Here is a 21990-nt window from a genome sequence, read left to right on the forward strand (position 1 = left end):
TTTATTGAGCTCTACAAACAGTAAGTCTTAAGGTTCAGAGGGAGCAATGAAAAGCCAGGGGCAAAGAGATTTCTAAGGAGAAGGGGCGGGGTTTGCTTGGGGCAGGGCTTGAGGTCTGGGGATCAGATATCGCTTCTTTAAAACTAAGTCAGAGCCATGCTAATACTTAACTCCAACTTCTTTTAAGCCAGTGGAACATACTAGAAAACCTGGAAACAGACCATGTGGAGACGTGATTTATGGCAAACAGCTCCTTGGGTCAGAAGGGAAGAATGAACTCCAAAGCTGAGTTAATTGGGTATCCATGTGGGGTAAGGATGAAACTGGATTGATTCCTCCCTCATCAAAAATCAATTCCATGTGGACTAAAGAACTTATATATGAAAGATAAAACTTTCAGAAGGCAACATAGAAATGCACCTCACAACCCCGAGATTAAAGGACATCGTAGTCAAGATTTTTCAAGTGAGAATTGTATGGGAAAGCATTATATAATTACGTTTGTCCATCAAAAAAATACCACAGAATAAAAAAATACAAGCTACAAGGGATTTATATCTAAAAATAATAGATTCCACAACTTAATGAGAAAATAATAAATAACCTGAGGGCTTTGGAGAGACAAAGGATATGAGCAGACATTTCATGTAATAATAACCATCGGTAACCATTTGAAAACAGGGAAAATGAATAAACTCAAATTCATTGGCATTTCAGAGACATGAATGTAAAACCACAATGAGTTAGCATCTCACACCACCACATGAGCAGATATTAAAGAGCTGAGCGTTACCTCATGCTGGCAAGACTCTAAAATAACAGGAATTGTCATTAGTTGCTGGCAGACGTGTAAATTGTTACAGCCACTCTGGGAAACAATTTGTTATTACCTAATAAAAGTGAACAGGCTCCTGCCCTACGGCCCATCAATTCCATTCCTAGGTGTATATCCTGGAGAAACTTGTACATGGGCACAGGGGACATGTACAGGAATGTTCATAGCAACACTGTTCATAACAGCCCTGGACTAAAAGCCGCCCAAATGACATATAAACGATAGACTAGTCCCATGATGGTATATTCCTGCCATGAAATACGAGACAGGAGCCACAAATACACAGCAAACCCTCGTATCGCAGGATGTACTTATTGCATGTTCTTTTATATGATGTTCACAGCAGACAAAACGGAAAAGCATGTGCAAAAATGTGTGCCAGGAAGAAACTACACTGAAAAGGCCTGGAATGATTAGATGATTAGCACACACTTTAGCACTATGGTTACCTCAAGGGCAGTGGTTCTCAACCTTCCTTATACTGCCACTCTTGAATACAGTTCTTCATGTTGTGACCACCAATTATAAAATTATTTCATTGCTACTTTGTAACTTTTTTATTTTGCCACTGTTATGAGTTGTGATGTAAATGAATGACATGCAGGCTGTCTGACATGGGACCCCAAAGGGTCACAACCCACAGGTTAAGGACTGCTGCTCCAGAGGGAGGGGAGCCATGTGATTACTGAGAAAGATGCAGAGAGCTTCTAAGTCCAATATCCAATTTCCATCCAAGTTAGGTGGTATGGATACACTCATCATCTACACTATTCTGTAAGTGATGCATAAAATTATATATACTTGCTGTGCACATGATGTGCTTATGATATATATATATACATATATATATATATATATATATATATATATATATATATATATTTGGTTTTTCGAGACAGGGTTTCTCTGTGGCTTTGGAACCTGTCCTGGAACTAGCTCTGTAGACCAGGCTGGTCTTGAATTCACAGAGGTCCGCCTGCCTCTGCCTCCCGAGTGCTGGGATTAAAGGCGTGCGCCACCATCGCCCGGCCTATGACTTATATTTTTGATATAAAATAGAAGTAACAGGGAAGAGGTGAGAAGCAAATGACAAAAACAGCATGGCCAAAGAGATGGCACGGCTGAGAGGAGGAGTAGAGGAAGGTGTGGTGGCTTCAATAAGGATGGCCCCCATGTTTGACACAGATATTGAATGGTTAGGGAGTGGCATTAGAAGGTGCAGCCTTGCTCAAGTATGTGTGGCCTTGTTGGAGGAAATGTGTCACTGGGGTGGGCTTTGGGGTGTCATTATGCCCAAGCCAGGTCCAATGGCTTTCTCTCTCCTTCTGCCCTCAGATCCAGACAGAGAACTCTGTTACTTCTCCAGGTCCGTGTCTGCCTGCATGCTGTCATGCCTCCCACAATAATAATAATGAACTAAACCTCTGAACTTGTAAGCCATCCCCATTTAAATGCTTTCCTTTCTAAGAGTTGATATGGTCATGGAGTCTCTTCATAGCAAGAAAACCCAAACTAAAGCAGAAGTTGGTGCCAGGATTGTAGGGTATTGCTGTGACAAACTTGAAAATGTTTTAGGGAAGACTGTAAGGACTTTGGAACTTTAGGCTAGAAGAGCCATTCAGTACTGAGAGTTCAGTGAACTGTTTTGTCAGAGGTTTGAAGACAAGAATGTCGAGAGCCATGCAGACAATGAGGGCCTGACTTGGAAAGTTTCAGAGGGAAGCAAAGATTCTACCGGGCATTTGTGGTAGAATATGTGGTTCCAGTCAGGTGGGGCTGAAGAATCAACTGCAATTAACTAGAGACCAGAACCACTAAATCACCTTGGTTTCACTGGTATAATTAATGCTGGTTAGCTGGAGGTGCGAAATTACTGATGATTAAGAAGAGACCAGCATCAGTGAGGTAAAGTCTTCTGGGAAGTGTTTCCTGAGAGTCAGCACACAGAAGCTGTGTTCCAAAGGTGGCCAAGGTTGTATCTCACGCTGGTAACCTAACTTGGTAATGTAAGAGTCACCCAGGTGGTACTGATTTGGAAGGCAAGGGGTCATGGAGAGCAGCTAAGTTTCGGCTCTGTGAGAGGTCAGGAGAGGCCATCAGAGAAGGTGCAACCTCAGTAGCAGTTAAAGACCCAAGATGGAAGGGGCCTTGCAGGGAAGCTGAGGCCTGGCACCGTGAAGAGAGCTCAGGAGAGGGTATTGGTGAAAGCACAGCCCAGGTGCAGCAGGAGACCCCAGCATTTTAGAGATGCCAGTTCCATGGGATGACCACCGAGAACAGCGGCAGCTGGGGGGAATGACTCCTGCCCAAGCTTGGAAGACAAGCTTTGTGTGATGTAGGGGACAGAGCTAGAGACGTGACCCAAGCTCTTTGAAGGAGCCCAGACAACTGTGAGTGAATCCCAGACAGTGGACATTGCTTTGGTCAAACTGTGACTGTGCACTAGTATTTCATTCTTGTAGTAGGAATTATTTAATTATTTGGGTTTTTTTTTTTTTTATTTTATGGGATCCCACAGCCGAGAGATTAAATTTTAGGAGATTTTAGGTTGTAAAAGAGGTTTTGAAATTAAAAAAAAAAAAAAACAAACTAGAAAGTGTTTGAATTTGTAAAGACCATGGGACATTTTAAGTTTGTAAGATGTTTTGTATTGTGATGTTGATATTAATGTTAATGTGTTATCTGCGGGAGAAACAAAAAAGGAAAGGTTGCAGCTTAACAGTGCTGTGTTTCCTGTGTGTCGGGTTGCCAAGTAGTCAATTGTCCTAGAGAGTTTGATGTCAACTTGACACAAACTAAAGTCATTTGAGAGGAGGGACCCTCAGATACCTCTGTAAGATCAGAGCTATAGGGATGCCTGTAGGGCTTTTCCTGAATTAGTGACTGATGGGGAAGAGCCCAGCCCATCAGTGGGTGGTGTCATCCCCTAGATTAGTGGTCCTGTGTTCTATAAGAAAGCAGACTGAGCAAGCCATGGGGAGCGAGCCAGTAAGCAACTCCCCTTTATGTTCACTGCATCAGCTCCTGCCACTAGGTTCCTGTCCTATTTGAGTTTCTATCCTGACTTAATAATGAACAGCCATACAGAAGTGTAAGCCAAGCAAACCGTCTCCTCCCCAATTTGTGTTTGGGTCATGGTTTTTTGTCATAGCAAAGACATACCTAAGACAGGCAAGGCTGGAAAGGGAAGCAGGAGAATATTCTAAGATAGCTCAGCCTTTCAAATGTTTGCCACACAACTGAAAAGACAAGTTCAACCCCAAGAAGCCACATAAAAGACCCAGATGTCATGGTGTGTGCTTGTTGTCCCAGAGATGGCTCACTGGCTGGCCACCCTAGCATGATCAGCAAGCCATGGGTCCCAGTGAGAGTTCCTGTCTCAAAAAGGAAAGGCAGGAGTGGAGAGGGGACAAGGGAAGGGCTAATGAGATGGCTCAGCAGGGAAGGTGCTTGCTGCCAAGCCTGATGATCGAAGCTCTGAATTCTACCCCCAGGACCTGTATAGTGGAGACAGCTGATTTCTATAAAAATTTTCTCTGACTTCCACCTTTGTGCATGCAGGGGCACGGGCACATGCACGCACACACACACACACACACACACTTTTTCTTTAAAGTGCACATCAGCCTGTTAGACAAAAGGAAGAATCCTAGGAGAGTAGGCAGAATTCAGAGGTTTTTATCATTGCTGATCTGGTTTTGTCTGGAAGAAATGGAAGAATCGCGTTCTGTAAGTTATTGAATACCCTGCTGAGACATGTGTGTGTGTGTCTGTGTGGCTGTGTGTCTCTGTATGCGTGTGTTGTAATGCTATCAGTAGTTAGGGAGCAGGTCGGCTCATATCCTAGACTTCATTTTAAATTGTGTTTGTCCTAATTAAGTAACTGTTGTTCCCCCCACAAAGTGTCTCAGCTTCTGATGGAAAAAGTGGGGATTAATACGCTACCTCCAGTGAAGACTAAATTTTTTGATACTTAGAAGGCTCTTAAAAGTGTGGGGGAGGAGCTAAGTCTTGAGTCTCAGTCAGCTGTCCCGTTGTTCTCCACAGGCAGCCTTTCGCATGGGCACTGAGTGGGATGGGACCGGAGAAGCTCACGGTCCTGCTGGCTCTCAGTTGACAGCCTGCCATACTTTGAGAACTCAGCCCCGAACACTACCTGGACCGGCCATAAGACACCTGCTCCCCGTCACTCTACCCCAAGCAGCAAACCAGAGAGATGGCCGGGTGGGCGGTGCTGGACATGGCTGGTGGTTTTCCACCATGTCAAGCTGCTCTGTGATTTGTTCACCTGCCTGGCTTGGGGTGCTCACCGGTTCTGCTTGGCTGTCTCTCCTGTCTGTATAGGTCAGCACTTCTCAGCCCGCACCTGCCTCCCCAGGACATTGCACAGCCATGGTCAGCGTACCCAGCTCCCAGCAACAGCTCTCAACTAACATGTGAGTAAAGCTCGACACCGCCTCCGCTAGCTTCTGGAGCAGAGCTCCCGTCCTTGCAACCCTCTGCCACCTGGTCTCCATGCCCACACCATAGCATCCAAACGGCTATCCCCGCTTCCTTTTCCACCACCCATGGTGATGAGCGCGGATGAGAAAACTGCAGATTAGAAACCACAGCACTGCTAGGAGATTGGGTACTGAGCAGCCTCTATTGTCTCCCTGCAGGTTTAAAATATTGGGTCAGAAATGAATACTGACTTACTAGAATCAGTAAAAAACAAATAGACTCAGCATTGTAGGTAAGGAAAACACTCGCAAATATGATCCACTTTGGTAAGGAGTTTATGTGTGTCTCACAGTCCTTAGGATCTCAAAGGACTGCCAGGCATGTCCAGTCTGCCGCTTACATGCCACATGAGACCAAACATAGCTATAGATGCAGCCCAACACGCAATCATATGCTAACTTAAAACATTATCAGATCTATTTTGCTTTTTTTTTACTTTCTGTAAACTCAATTATACAGTTATGGGGCATAAATTTTGCAGATGACAACATCATGTCGCAATGTCAAAAGCTTGGCCACGCCTGGCTAAAGTGACCCCTAACCCAGCAAGGCAATTAAGTTCTTCCTTTAATGCCTTCCATGGGGCAGCAGCTCTCAGGTCCTCAGCCTCAGCTTCTCTGTTCCCCGGTGTCCTCACCACCGTGACTCATCCTCAGCCACCACCTACCTGACTCCTGTGTGAACTTGAGAATACAGTGTCCTCTTTCTCCTCACTGACATTTTTACATGATACAAACCCATCCCCCTCCACCTACTGTTGAGCCAGTGGAATCATGATAGTCAGCCCTGCCTCCTCCTTCCCAGCATTCACTTTGCAGCTGGCATCCAGCTGTCTCCCAGGCCGCTCCTAGATGTCAAACCAACCCCTATTCTGAGTCCAAAGAGGGTTTCAGTGAGGCTTCTGTGATGACTCCTGTCACCCTGAGCCTTGCTGTCTTCAGAACGACAGCAGACAGTAGTGAGAAAGCATTACCACGGACTGTCACACACCTCTGCCACTGATCCTGTCCTCCGAGTCTCTTCTCTCCTGGAAGTCAGTTCCCCACTGTCACAGTTTCCATGTTAGCCTATCTGATTACCAGCTGTGCCGTGCCCTGTGGAGTGGAGGGACAAAGGCAGGAGACCCACTGGCATTTCAGCCAGGTTGTTCCACTTCTCTCTGCCTTCCGTGGTTAAGTTTCCACTTTTAACGGCGTTTGGTGCTAGCAGGTACGCTCTAGGGACTGGCTTCCCCCAGCCTTTCATCAGCTTTGCGCCTCCCCAGGCATGCCCCGCCTCCCTTACGAGTTCCTTGTGTTTCCAGGTTTGTAGCCCTGCACGCTTATTCAGCCCACGGACCTGAGGAGCTGGACCTGCAGAAGGGAGAAGGCATCAAGGTGTTGGGGAAGTACCAAGATGGCTGGCTAAGGGGTCTCTCCTTAGTCACGGGACGAGCTGGCATCTTTCCAAGTGACTACGTCATCCCCGTTTTCAGGTGCGTCTCCAGGGCTTTTGCGTGGGTGGAACGGATGATGGACTCGGGGCCTTTTCAGAGTAAAAGCCTAGAAATAGCATCTCATCAACTTACAACATATTTATAACCGCCCCCCCCCCCCCCGAGGTCTCACTGTGTATTTACAGGCTGGCCTGGAACTTAGCCAAGTTGGCCTCAAACCAACAATCCTCCTGCCTCAGACTCCCAGGTGCTAGGACTACAGGTATGAAGCACAGTGCCCAGCTTTGCCTCATTTAACTCTCAAGCCATGCAAAGAACCTGGCGTGTACTATTCTCCAGATGAAGGCACTGAACCGCGCCATGAGATGGCCGGCTTAGGACTGCCTCTGAGGCTTTCTGCTGTCGAGTCTCAGACTTCCCACATCGCATCTGACATCAAAACAATACCATTGACCAACTCATTGGAAAATGTGATCAAATGCTTCCCTGGAGCATCTTGGAAGGTTCTCAGGACACTTCAAGTATGAGGCAGAATTTCCATGGATTCAGATCCATACTTGTCCAGCCATGCCCCGGAACAAAGACCGGTTACCCTGAGGGAGCCCATCCTCCCAGCGTTCCTGGTGACATACCTAATCAATGCCACTGACCCTCAGCTTGTGCTGTCTCTCCACACTGTGCCCATCGAGCCCTGCAGACCGCGAGTTTATTGTGATTCCTCCTGCCCCACCTGCCCAGCTCTGAGGCACCCATCAAACCCTGTCTTTGTGACATATCAGTGGGTCACAAACTCCAGGCTAGTGACAGATACTGTGAGCATCCAAGCCCCACTGCCCCTTTGGCAGACCTTCCTTTAGGTGGGACACTGTGTCCGGAGGAGGGCAGCAACAATGGTGAGGAAAGAACAAACTACAGCGTGGAAGAAACTGATACGGTGGGGAGGTTTAACCTGTGGGAAGCAAAGGACAAAGGGATCGTGAGCGACTGTGTGTGCCAGAAGCTAGACTGAGGTCATGGGTGACAACAGAGAAAAGCAGGGGATATCATTTAGAAGGTCTGGGTTCAATAAAAGGCTACATGCTTAATAGAGTTTCTTCCACATGGCTAGCTGGCGAGGCAGAAGGACCCCTGTCTAGATAAGTATAGGCAAAGATGAGGTCCTCAAGGACCAAAGTTAGATAAAAAAGAGTTTTTTTTTTGTTTTGTTTTTCTTGTTTGGGGTTTTTATGTGACAGAAGTTGGGACATCATAGCTATTCCTTTCAACGTAAGGTGCTTAGAATTTGTTGAAAGAATGGCAAACCAAAAGTGTGTGTAGCTAACGCTTTCATCTCTTCAAACATATTTAATGTTTTTATAGATGAGTGTTCTGCCTGCATGTACGCATGTGCACTGTGTGCAGGTCTGGTGCCCTCAGAGACCAGAAGAGGGCACCAGATCTCCTGGTACTGGAGTTACAGATGGTTGTGATCTACCATATGGGTGCTGGGAACCAATCTCAGGGCCTCTGAAAGAGCAACGAGTGCTTTTAACTGCTGGGCCATCTCTCCAGTTCCTTGAAGTTAACTCTATGTCAGATTTCCTGGACCTGGAGAAATATTTGTAGATAAAACACACATGCATGCACCTACATCTATGTGTAAGGATTTGACCTTACTGAGAAGAAAGGAGAATGAGGGAAATGGGGAGGCAAGCCAAGCTGATCTTGAAGAGAAGAACATTCTAGGCCACAGAAACAGCGAGTTCAACGGCCCTGGGGTAGGAATGGAACTGACATGGAAACCAACTAGACTGGACAAGAGCAAATGAGCGGGGAGACCAACAGAAGATGAGGTCAGAATGGTAAATGGGGCCAAGTCATCTAGAATTCTTAGATCATAATGAAGGGTTTGGTTTTAGCTTCATAGCAGTTTTGAGCAGAAGAGTACCACAATCTAACCTATGTTTAGCCTTAAGCTCTGTGTGTGCTGGTTTGAGAATAGACTGTAGAGAAGAAAGAGTAGAGACAGAAAATCTAGCTAAGAGAATACTGTAAGGCTCCTCCAGAGAGGGTCAGTCATCGTGCTGTCAGCATATGTGATGGGAATTTGAGGATGCAGAGTCCACAAATGCCTTAAAACTGGAGGCATTAGAGGTTTTCTAACACTAAATATCAGGTGTGAAGGGGGAGAGGATTCAAGGTGAATGTGAGGTCCCCCCCCCACCCCAGTTAACCAAAAGAGAGTGTCTCTTTTATTAGGATGACAATGATGAAATTACTAGCAGATGGGTTTGAGCTGTGACGCAAACACTTACTTCCCAGCAGGTTAAGTGTGAGGCGTCTGATGGTAACACAAGTAAAGATGCTGGTGAGCCACTAAGTACGCACGGCTAGCATTGAGAGAGCCCTGGTCTTGAGATGCTGTTTAAAGCCGTTAATTAGACGAGATTAGATGAGATCATTGCAGTGTGGTGAGGTGTCAAGAGACTAATAGGGGAGCCAGAAGCTAAAATCCTCAAGGAATAAGAGGAGAGGCAGATCTAGACAGTAGGCGGTTGCGACAGATGTCATGGGCGGTAGAGTCTGATGAGATAAACCAAAGCAGGAAGGTATTGAAAAGAAGTTGGGATGATTGCGAAGGGACAGTAAGGAGAAAGGGGGACGACTATCTTCTGTGACATCTGACCTAAGTAGTCTAGGACCCATGCCGACTGCCAACATCTTTGCTTATATATCAGCCTTAGCCCAGAGTCCTGGATGTATCATCAAATATTAGGATGAATGAGAGTAGTCAGACATTTACTGTCTCTACATGAGTATTTTTGAGGAAGTATAAACTGAGGAAAGCCTTCAGTGCCCTGGGGTGATCAGATGTGTGGTCACCATGTGCATGTGGGATTCCAGCTTCCCAGTACTTCTGCTTCCGTTCTCTTCCTTGGTTTTCTGTGAAGCAGACACCCAGTACACCCAGACATGCGGGCCATGCATATCTGTGCTCACCCCCCTGAAATGGCTGCATGCCAGACAGTGGTGGGGTTCTGGTACCACAGATTGACAGAGCCTGTTTCCAAGTCTACAGAAATCTGAACATTAGCAGATCATGAGATGTTAAGGTTGGGGCATGGTTTTCTCATGTGGAAGTGGCATTCCCAAGAACAACAGTGCTTTTGTGTTAGAAGGAATCTGAGTGTTATTTCCTTGACGGTATTTCTCATACAAAGAAAGCTCCCATCCTCACTAACCTTAAATGTGAACATTTGCCAAATTTTCCAGCTGGATTCACCTAGCTCCTGGTCCTACCCACCCTTCTGTTATGTTTCATCCTCCCACTTCTCAGAACTGAAAAGTATTGTCCTTTGTCATCTTTGTTTCTGCTACTACCAAGTCCTACGTGAGAACCTAGTAGGTTAGACAACACATGCAAGGCTCCTTTCTGCTCTTTGACACCTCCCTTGCCTGTTTCCTGTTTACAATGATGGCTCTGTAGTGTCATTAGCTCCCTTGATATATAATGCCAACAGTTCAAAGCTCAGAGATGTGACGTGTCCCCTGGGCACTGAAACCTTTGCTTTTAAAGCATCATGCCCTGATAAACTGAGACAGAGTTTAGGGATTAACTATCTCTAAAGACTGACCAGAACTGGGCACTGTGACACAGGCCTATAATCCCAGCACTCCAGGAGGCTAAGATAAGAGGATTGGCAGGAGTTTGAGACAAGGATGAGCTATATAGTGGATATCAAGAAAGACAGGGCAACAGAGCGAGAATGTCTTCCAAAAAAAAAAAAAAAGACCAAAATGGCAAGGTTTCAATTTAAATTTCACTAAGTGGGCCCATAGGAAAAAAAAAAAAAACACTCCAGCCACCAATGTGTCCAGCTCTTATTAACCACAACTAAACCCCTGCTTCCATCAAGTCTCTTCTCTCCACCCCAAAGATATATAAAGGGCTTACAGTGTCCATCTGTCCAGCATCCAAACCCCTTCTTAAAAGCACCAATATCCCCTTGAGTCTTTGTCCTGTGTGATCTCAGTAAGTGGTGGTCCTCAACTTTATCCTCATCCCATCCATAACTAATCTTTTCTTACAGGTAGGTGGTACATAAGACAGGTCTTATGTAGCCCAAACTGGCTTTGAACTTATTGTGTAAATAAAGCTGATCTTGAGTTCCTTATTGTAGGGGTTTGAATGAAAATGACCCCCTGTAGACTCACAGGGAGTGGGACTATTAGGAAGTGACTTTGTTGGTGTAGGTGTGACCTTGTTGAAGGAAATGTGTCACTAGGGATGGGCTTTGAGGTTTCACATACTCAAGCCAGGCCCAGTGTCTTTCTCTTCCTGCTGCCTGACGATCCAGATGTCGGTTCTCCAGTGCCATGTCTGCCTGCATGTCACCATGATGGCAATAAGCTAAACCTCTGAACCTGTCAGCCAGCCCCAGTTAAATGTTTTCCGCTATCAGAGTGGCTGTAGTCATGGAGTCTCTGCACAGCAACAGAAACCCTAATGAAGATACTTACCCTTCTACTTCCATCTCCCCAATGCTGGGATTACAGGTGTGTGCCACCATGCCAGCTTTGCTTGACCAATCTTGCGGTCCTACTTGGACTTTGAAACAGGAGCCATGGAGGAAAGGATACAGGAAAGCTGAGGTCATTATGGTGAGGCCAGCAGTTACTTCTGATGCACACTCCTGCCTCAGATCCCCCCCACACACACTGAACCTTCAGAATGCATCCTGTTCCCAGGTCCTTTCCACCTGGTTCTTGTCCTCCCAGTAGATCCCTGTCTATGCAGCTAGGCAGGACGGCTCTTTATCGTAGCCTTCGCAGACAAGTATGCCTGCCTTGTGTCTTATGGGTGGGGAACGTGACAAGGAGTCATCACCGTGACCTTTTGTTCCCCACACAGATATGAGAAAGATGGCCAAAGTTCAACATTTCTCCTTAGTAGGAGGCTGCTTCCCATGGCAAGTCCAGCAGAACTCCATGTGGAAGGCTCTCTTTAGAAACAGGATAATCACAGACAGAAAGGGACACAGGGACCTGTGTTAGCAGAGCAAACCAGAATATCCACTCCTCCCACATAAGTCCAGAATGTCTTTCAGTGTCCTCTGAGAGCAAGGATCATAATGTCTTCAGGTTTGGGGTTTCCTAGGGATTAATTAATACAAGTTAGCAAAGTGCTTTGATGTTGGAAGAAAATGCTGGGTAAGTGCTAAGCTTTTTGCCAAAAGACATAGAGGGAGTCAGCATAGGATGGGGAAAAAAAATCACAGTTTAGGAGTTCCTGGAATCAAGCCCAGTGCTGAGTTTATACCTGGTGCCATAAACAGTCGTTCAAAGAAGGGACTGGTGGAATGAGACTGACTTGAGCCTAATTAGCTCTATTCTGTCCTTGCTTCTGTTTCTCCTGCTGGAAACGATTTGGGAACTAGTCTTGCCTGTTGCTGATGCACTTTGCAGCAAGTAACTCCTAGAGGCCTCTTGTTCAAAACCCAGATCAGCTGTACTCTGCTATAGAAGTCATTTGCTGGAGATCTTCTTCACTTCCAAGGCCTCATCTCTAGAATACAGACTTGATCTCTCACTAATGGTTTACTCCACTCTCTATTGACCACACCATGGGGACCAGACCAGGTTGACAGCTCTGGATACGAGGTCCCTTGCTGCAGGCATCAGTTCTTAGAACACTTGACAGCCTGTTTCTTGGGAAGCATTGGCCACAATTAAACCATTAGCTTGCCTGCTTTCATGCAACACTGGCTCATTATTATAGTATACATCGTGGTTTCTTGATAGGCAGAATAGATGACAAGAGAACGAGGAAGAATGAAGAGAAATAGCCTAAAGAAAACTATGGAGAGCACTGGGGGATAGGACACCCAGAAGGCTTTCTATACCAGGGCCCGGGTGGAGTTCGTCATTTCTGTGGAATTATCAGAGACTATTTAATCAAGTGACTGAGTGACTGATGAACTGCCCATAAGAGACAGGATGCCAGGTTTGGGTCAGTTGAGAGAGAGAAAGGCATGTCAGGTAACAGCTACGACCATACACTTCACAGGACCGGAAACAGTGGTCACGGGCTTGCAGGACAGGCAGATCGCAGAGGCTATAAGATAAACCTCAGAACACCTCACCTTCAGACGGTTTAGCATTGAGTGGAGTGGGAAAGCCACTGAGCAAATGAGACTTACCAAACAAAGCAAGAAAAGAGCAGCGAGCTCATGTAAGGCCTGCACCCTGACCTTGGGCTGAAGGAGTGTAGGATGAAGGGTATCCGAGCTACATGGAAAAATGAAGTTTGAGGGTACAGGGTCTTCCAGGACTTCATAAGCCCATCTCCCTGATGTCAGGACCCAATTGTTATTAAGGCGCAGGGAGGTGGGATCAATGTAGGCAGATCTGTGCGTGACTAAAGAATGGGTGTGTATGGTCAAGGGTGGCTTCATTCATATGGTTGGGAGCTGTTTAAAAAAAGAAATGGGACTCTTAACTGAACATGTTCTCTCTCCATTTCTTCTCTTTTACAAAATAGTTCAACAGCTAGAAAGACATCTAGTTTTCCAGATCCCCGGAGTCCCACTGTCTACACCACATGGACATTACCCACCTCCTCTGTGTCCTCCCAGGGTAGCTTTTCAGAAGGTGATCCCCGGCAAAACCGACCCTTCAAATCCGTCTTTGTGCCCACTACCATGGTTAACCCTGCGGGGAGCACAGCCGGCCCAGGGACTCCAGGACAAGGGTCTCTTCGGAAAGGGCGAAGCAGCATGAGAAAGAGTAAGTAGTGGCAGAGAGGTACGTGCCTAGAGCTAAAGAGCAGGGATTCCAAATAGGGCACACTGGAGGGTTCTCACAAGAACAACTGGTTTTGAGCTGAGCCTCTGCAAAGGATAATTCCCAAGGGAGGAGTGCCTTTATTGAGTGTAGCCTAGACTGACTGAAGACCACTTCCGTCTGGTCCATTCATACCTACATGGTGAATAACGGGGTGGCAGCATATAATTGGATTGTAGCCAAGGGAGTACCCACTCAAAGGCTGACATTGCTGGCTCAGTGCTTCTCAGACTGTGTTCTGGAGACACCCTTTGAGTGGGCAGGGCCTGGGAGGAGAAGACAAGACCCTAGAGACAGTACTCAGAACCCGCTTTCTACTATATTGTTTATGTAACCCATGCAGAGTTCTTTTTTTTAAAGGTTATGCGAAAGTAAGACTCTCATCCTGAGCCCACCAGGTTCAAATTTTTCCAGATTGATAGACACCTTCCAGTCACAGTGTGTGCACCGTTCCATGACTTTCTTCCTTCCCTCTCTAACATCCACACTGAGCGCAAAGCGGTACATACAGCTCTATCATCAATACCGTGCTGTCATTGATTCTCAACATATTAAACTTCTACATGAGATTTCATTTGCAGGGACTCAGGAAAGATCTTGAAACCTCATTGTACAACGCAAGAAAGGATCCCTTCCGGTCACAATCCAAGTGTAGGACATACACTTCGTTCTACATCCCCAACTTAAAACTGGCCCTGCCGTCTCTCGGGCCATCTCACCAAATGATTAAAGCATGAGACGCAGGACACAAGAGTAGCACAAGGGACACAGGATGCTGCAAGGGGAAGTCCCCAAGAACAAAAGAGAGCAAGTGTCCTCACTTCTCTGTGTCCATCTCATAACCGGCAGAGCTTCTAACTGTGCCCACCTGTATCTCCTGTTTCTGGCTTTAGCGCCCTCTTTCCCCCCCCCCCCCCCCCCCACCGATTATTCACCCTAACAGCGTTGTACAAGTTTCTGTCCTCTTTATCTTCCTTATTTGTAAAATGGAAATAACAATACTCAGCTCATCACCCTCCATGTGTTATACCATGTTGGCATAGTAACCCTATCAGATTTAGCTACTAGGCTAACCATACAGTGTCTACCATATAACAATCTCTTGACAACATGGCTTTTAAAAAAGTTATTTTCTTGATAAAGTCACTTTAATTATTAGTATAGAAATCACTTCGTTACTACTACAACTAAACAGATTATCTTCGGTCCATCTACATCATGAGCTTGTTTAGGGTTGAGCTGTTCCCTCAGTCCAGACCACTTAGCCAGGCAAAGAATTGTATTCCACTTATGATAGCTCACATATTTTTAATACACTACCTCTTTAGGGCTGTGTAACTGTTGATTGACCTGGTACTTTGACTGTTTGTGTTGTATACACACATAATAAGAGAGTATTAGGTCTCTTGAAAACTGGAAACTGACCAGATAACCAGATAGGCAAAAAAAAAAAAAAAAGCCAAATTTCCCCCCACATCTGTGGGAGTCAAGGACATGTCTGTCTGGTTTTGTTTTGACTTCCCTAGTTGCAGAAGCTTTCCTTTCTTCAATTTTCCAAGGTGAGGTAGGTCAAGCTGTCAGTCTCTCCAAAGACCTATGCCGCTAATCAGTGGAAAAATGAATGTGGAAATGGAATGGTCAGACTCAGCAAATCGCATCATGCTTGCGGCAGCTGAGAATACACCTGAGCTCATTGTCCTTGATAACTTCCTGCTTGGTGAAGGTTCACAACCACAACACCAAGTGTGGCTTGGCTCAGGCCCTCCATGCTAGACACGGATGGCTTTGTTTCAAACGTGTGTCCACGCTGGGCAGTAGTGGCACACACCTTAAATCCCAGCACTTGGGAGGCACAAGAAGGCAGATTTCTGTGAGTTCAAGGCCAGTCTCTTCTACAGAGTGAGTTCCAAGACAGCAAGGGCTATGCAGAGAAACCCTGTGTCAGGGAAAAAAAAAAAATGTGTCCAAGAACTGTCAGGAAAGACCATCATCAATAATATATGATTCTTCAAATGTTTGGAGACCCTTTGAGAATGACCCACAATGCTTCGCACAGTTTTTCCTCCAAAGGCAAGGAGCCTCCCATTTCTTTGGTCACCTGTAGAACTTACACCCAAGGAATGGACCTTCTTCTTAGAGGCTCTTGGGGAGGACTTGGTTTCCATTACCTGAGGAAGGACTGTCTACATGAAGTGCGCGCGCACACACACACACACACACACACCACCCCATCAGACTTTCACATTACTAGGGCACGCTGCGCTGTCCTTCACATAATAGTGATAGCCAGCAAGCATCTGTGACTTCAGGCGCTGCTTGGCAGGTTGGATATCTTGTAAGAAGCAATCCACACTCCATGGTGTGGTTGGGAACCTTCGCTGAGCATCAGGAAGTAAACAAGGACGATGAGCACAGGAGGCATTCTCAGTGGCTGCCCCACCCCCACACTTAAAGTTCCTATTAACAATTTCTTCAGCAGGCAGAGAAGGCAGCAGCCTCCTCTCCCTCTTCAGCCCTCCTGCTCTGTTGTCTGCTCACTTTGTGCTTCTCACTTCCTTCTTCCTCTTTGGCCTCTGTGTTTGCTTTTCGCTGTGCAACATTGGATGTCTGTTTCCCTAGCCATCCTAAAGGGCTAGAGGAAGAGAAAAGGGGCAGAGGGGACATAAATTGAAGCAGCATTCCTTCAGCTACCTCACACAGCATTCAACTAAACATTTACCTGCTGCCAGTAACAGCAAATAGCACTAAAAAAAGAATAGGTCACCTTTGAAAGACCCCAGGAGAGTGTGAGCAGTCATATTAGAAAAGCCTTACCTATCTATTCTGGGATATCGGACACAGTGCATACCCAGCTCACATGCGATCCTCTGTCAGCCATCCTATTGCTGATACTGCTCTGTCATCCTGCAGATGGATCCTTGCAGAGACCAGTGCAGTCAGGGATCCCCACTTTCGTGGTGGGATCCCTCAGGCGCAGCCCCACCATGGTGATCCGGCCTCAGAAGTTCCAGTTCTATCAACCGCAGGGAATGACCTCTTCCCCAGCACCCATGATGGTAGAGATGGGGTCTAAACCCATTTCTACTGGGGAGCCTGCCCTGACCTGCAGCAGCAGAGGTGGCAAGACCAGGATCCACTCAGCGACCGGTTCCCTCATCACGGAAGGCAAAGAGATACCCATCAAGAGTGAGCCACCGCCCAAGCCACCTGCATCCGCCCCACCCTCGATCTTAGTGAAACCAGAAAATTCAAAAAACGGCACCGAAAAGGTAGGGATGTTGTGTACTTGGGAGCTTGACTCTTTAGCCTCCCAGCTTTGCATACCGTGGACATGGCAAACCACACTCGCAGCCTCCAATAAAATCTTTACACACACAACACAGTCCTATCCCCCTCATACCAAGCATGTCTTCTCCTTCATAACCATTCTATGATCCAGAAATGGCCTGGACAAAAACATGGCTTGATTTGAATCACTGCTCTGGTTAGGTGGCTCTGGCTAAAACACTTCACCCTTCTGGGCCTTTGTTTATTCATTCATGATTTACTTATTTGCCTCATCCATAGAAATAATAATATAGAGCCTAGAGAGATGGCTCGGCAGTTACAAGGACTTGCAGCTCCTATAGAGGACCTGGATTCATTTCCTAGCACCCCCATGGTGACTTCACAACCATCCACAACTCCAGTTCCAGATGTGATGCCTTCCTCTGACCTTGGCAGGGACACGCATGGTGCGCATTGAGATATGCAAACAAGACAGACCCATATACATAAAATAAAAACAAATCTAAAAGATGTTAGGTAAATAATAATAATAATGGCCATCCATGGGCTTGGAGATGACATTGTGTAAGTTATGTGCAGTATTTACACAGGACTTGATACATGCTTTCCATCAGATGACAGGAACAACTAAGACAAGGGAGAATTTAAATGATGCCAAAGTCACATCAAATGGTAGTTTTCTAACAGCTAACTTATTGTGACATCCATGGAGTCAATCAGATCTGTTAACATCTGGAGATTTTTGTGCTAGAAGACATGGAGTTTTATAAGGTCCTTGAAGCAAGAGAGATGATGGAAAGGAGAAGGTGACATAAAGGAATCAGGTGATGTTCCTCACGATCCTTCAGTTTACTGAGCATCACTGCACTCACCAGTCACCCCCCCCCACTACCACCCTCACCACCCTCCCCACCATCCCACCATTGTCACCCACGCCCTACAAAAAAAATGGATGGGATGGAGTTTCCTCCTCTTTGCTAAGCTAACTACTAAATATGCTAGCAGACACCGTGCACAGAGCTCCATGTGTTCCATCTCATTAAACCCCAATAACAACCCCCCGAGGTAGGTATTATTTTCATCCTCATGTAGAATGAGGAAGCAAAAGCTTGGGGAGTTAAAACAGCATTGCCCAAAGCCACGCAGCTGACATCTGTATCCGATACAAAAGCCCAGGTTCTTTCCACTCAGCCTGTACAGAAATGCATGTGGAAAAGTTCACTGTGACTGACAGAAGGGTTGGGAGTGCTTATTCCAACTTCCAATGTTCATGCAATCTAAAGGATCCCATGCCCCAGTTGTCTAATAGCCCAAGTCATCAGACACAGCCCCCAAACTCTGATATCCCAAGATCCTACTGGAAACAGGGAGAATCAGAAAGCAGGGGAAACTTGGAGACAAAAACGAGGTAATCTCGTGGAACAAAGAAGTAACTCCCAGGAAGTACCACAGAAAGAACGCTTTACTAAGCTGTGGGACAGTAACTAGCTAAAGCAAATACCTACAATTGCCAAGCAAGATACATAACCACCTAGGAGACATGAGAGAAAGCAAAGTGAGATGGGGCTTCAAGCAAAGTGGAGACACGGTCTCATAAAGAGGGAGCAGCTCTTCAGCTCAGCCAGGTGTTGCCAGTATTGATCGGCCCAGAGTTCCATATCTTAGGCTATTTCAGATGCTTGCATTTAGGTTTTATTTTGGTTTTGAGACATATTTTCACTATATAGTTAAAACTGGCCTCAAACCCACAATCCCCCATCCAAATGCCTGTGCTACCACACTTGACTCTGCTTCTTCCATCTTTTAAGAACACACTTGAAATGCCGCCCTGTGTATTTGTCTAGTGGTCTTAATGTACAGAGAAGTCAGTCAACACTTTGAAGGCTAGATGGCAACAGCAGGTGTCCAGGGAACCAGCTCTGGGATGAGCATTTCTAAGGAGATTATGGGGAACTCATGAGGAAGAGCCAGGCCTCCAGATAAACCTTAAGGAAAACTGGGGGGAAGAGGGGAAAGGTGAACTTGTATTTTCCAGAAGGGTCCTTGTGAAGACCACTATTAACCCTCTTTTCTCCCTTATTCAACCTAATTCTTAAATCCTTCTGCCTCAAGAACAGCTTCCCTGGCTGCCTATGAGATGCTACTCTTACCACCTCAGTTGCTAATGCTTCTCCCATCACAGCAGTGGGTTTGTCCCCTCTCGGGTCCCCAGCACCCCACAGGGTATATTACACCATACGTAGTAGACACAAATGCTTGCTGAATGAACACCACATAAATGAGGCATCTTGAATGGGGACAACTGTAGAGAAAGGACACATCTTATCCAGGGGTTGGGGGTAGAATACACATCTCACACCTCGTCCTTTGCTCTTCTTTCTATTTTACAGCAAGTCAAAACCGTGAGATTTCAGAATTACAGCCCTCCTCCCACCAAACATTACACCTCCCATCCCACCTCTGGAAAACACGAACAGCCAGCCACCTTGAAGGGGTCCCAGCCTGAAGCAGTCCCCTCAGGAGCTGAGATGACCGTCCTATTCGCCCACCGAAGTGGTTGCCACTCAGGACAACAGACAGACCTCCGGAGAAAGTCAGCGTTTGGCAAGACGATGCCCCCAGTAGCCACTGCTTCAGCCTCACAGATCGTACTTACCAGCAAATGATTCCTCGGGTGGCTCTTTCTTAGACACAAAGAGAGGTGCATTGCGTGTAAATACAGTCTGCCTCCACTACAGGCACCCTACTGGTCTTCTAAGGCTTCGTCTCCTCGAACACCCATTTTAACCTGAAGGACTGGGAAGGCGTGAACTGCTGCCCTGAGTTGGTTGGCCTTCTCTCCCCATCCACCCTACCAACACCACCCCACCACCCTGAGACAGAGTTTCTCTGTGTAGCCTTGGCTGTCCTGGAACTCACTCCATAGATGAGGCTGGCCTCGAACTCACAGAGATCCACCTGCCTCTGCCTCCCAAGTGCTGGGATTAAAGGCGTGTGCCACCACCACCCAGCATGTTTCTAAATTTAGTGATTGATTCAGCCAAACCTACTGGCTTGAGCCTTCCATGTGCAGGATTTGGCCTTTCGTCCCGTACGCTCAACGTAAAACATCTCCGTATCCTAGGACCACTGCAGTATGGCAGAGGTGAAATTGTTCTCAGGGCCTCTTTGACCTCATTGCCATCCCACTTTCTCTTCATCACACAAGAACCGCCTCTGCCATCTTCTGAGAAACCATGGAAACTGAAGGGAGTTACTTTCTGAGTTTACTACAAACAAGACCAGAGAGAAAGCTGACTACCAAAGGCCAAAAGATTATTATGCGTTAAGCTTCTTGGCCCATTTCTTCCCACATATTTGTACACAGTAGATAAACAGGGGGCATGGAGAGGCAGATAAGGGACATGGATGGCATTATAGACTTTTCATTTTTCCCCTCACAGCAAAATGCACTTCAAAGCAACCTTGACTGCACAATGAGTTTAGACCATATTCTGCTTGCATTCCAACATTTTTGCTCTCCGAGGTTCCTAGACATTTGAGGCATTGGGGCAGATGATTTATTTCCCCTAATAGGACAAAGGCGGAGGGCAAGAAGGGGTGCTTTTTGGGGAGAGCTGCTACCAAAGGAAGTGGACAGAGAAGGCTTGAGAAGAAAAGAGAGACAGAAGGAATAAAGGAAAAATCATGCAGGCGACAGACAGACGAGACGGGGCAGGAAGTGGGAAAGAAGGAACTTCTCAGGAAAGACTATAAAGCAGGTTTGGTGGAGGCAATGTTTATACCACTGGCAGAAGAGGGAAGAGGGCAGAGTCTGCCATGGAGAAAGGGTCAAAATGAAGTGATTCCACGTGGATGGACTGGAATGAGCAGGTCTGGCAAGGGAGCTCTTTGTGAACAGGGCGGGGGAGCAGGGAAGGCAGCTCTGGGCATCAGGGTCACGCTCTAAGACAGTCCATTAGTTCTCATTAAATGTAATTGTTGTGACTTAGTGCTCATCACATACCCATCAACGTGGACACTTTGATGCCTAAATGCCATTTGCTACTAAGGCTGGATGCCACTTAAAAAAAAAAATAAATAAAAACAAAAAAGGCAGGTCTAATTAGCCGTTTACCGCAGACAGTTCTTGCAGGTCTCGGGATTGCAAATATACATCTTTTACCCACCCACACACTTGGCAAACTGAATTATCTGTAGGCATTTCTAGACATTAATAGAATAAAATGAAACCATAATCCTGCCAAGGAATACGACATAATGTGCCAGAGATTTGGAGCCGGTGGGGCCCATGGTAGCATGTTGTTCTTGCATTTCTGTGAGACTGGGATTCATGTATACACCATGAAATCAGCACGTTCAACTCAGGACAGCCAACCAGATGGAGAAATAGTACAGTCGCAGGGACAGAAACACACTATGATTTTTCTAAATGTGGGTACCCGTGCCTCATCTTTACTCCAGAGAAATCACTCTCATTAAGTATACCAAGTCACTCTAGACCCAGAGTGGCAAATATACAGTATAATAAGTCAACTGATTGTTTAGGCCATTCCCCAGTGGCAACTGGTCCAGTTTGTGACTATCAACTAGATTGTTTACAGGGCAACAGAAAAGGATTTCTATGAAATAGAAATGAATATGGAACATGAAATAGAAGTTTTTCACTTCCTGCCATCTCTCCAGCATAACCTCCCTGAGAAATGAGCATAGCTAGAAGGATCGCCACCTCCATGGCGCAAGCTTTCCATCCACTCCCAGAGTCGAAGGCCTCCCAAAGCATACCGCAAGAGCGTTGACAGTGCTTGGGTGGGACAGGCTGATATTGCCAAGTAAAAGCTGATTTCATGAACACCTTTTTGGATGAAAATGGAACTTTATTCATGTATTGGCCCTACCATAACATTGATAACTATATTCTGACATTTGGTTGTAAGCAAAAGCCTATTGTGTTTTCTCCAGGTATGTATTTTTATTATTCTCTCATATATTACATCTTAACAACAGTCTCCCCTCCCTCCACACCTCCCAGTTCCCCCTACACACACAACTCCCCTCTCCCCAGATCTCCTCCTCCTCTGTTTTCCCTCCAAAAAGAGCAGGCCTC

The 21990-nt window shown here is 46.2% G+C and overlaps 1 protein-coding gene across 1 annotated transcript; it reads left to right on the forward strand.

The window, feature by feature from the left end:
- Window positions 1-1935: 1935 nt before the first annotated feature.
- Window positions 1936-20610, forward strand: Sh3rf2 (SH3 domain containing ring finger 2). The gene is made up of 8 exons (XM_042055167.1): window positions 1936-2067; window positions 2847-3053; window positions 4883-5059; window positions 5180-5271; window positions 6642-6812; window positions 13294-13538; window positions 16506-16864; window positions 19274-20610. Exons 1-8 carry the CDS (start codon window positions 1936-1938, stop codon window positions 19547-19549), a joined length of 1659 nt encoding a protein of 552 aa, XP_041911101.1. The 3' UTR covers window positions 19550-20610.
- Window positions 20611-21990: the final 1380 nt, after the last annotated feature.

The sequence above is a fragment of the Arvicola amphibius genome, chromosome 5, assembly GCF_903992535.2.
Source record: "Arvicola amphibius chromosome 5, mArvAmp1.2, whole genome shotgun sequence".
Lineage (NCBI taxonomy): Eukaryota > Metazoa > Chordata > Mammalia > Rodentia > Cricetidae > Arvicola > Arvicola amphibius.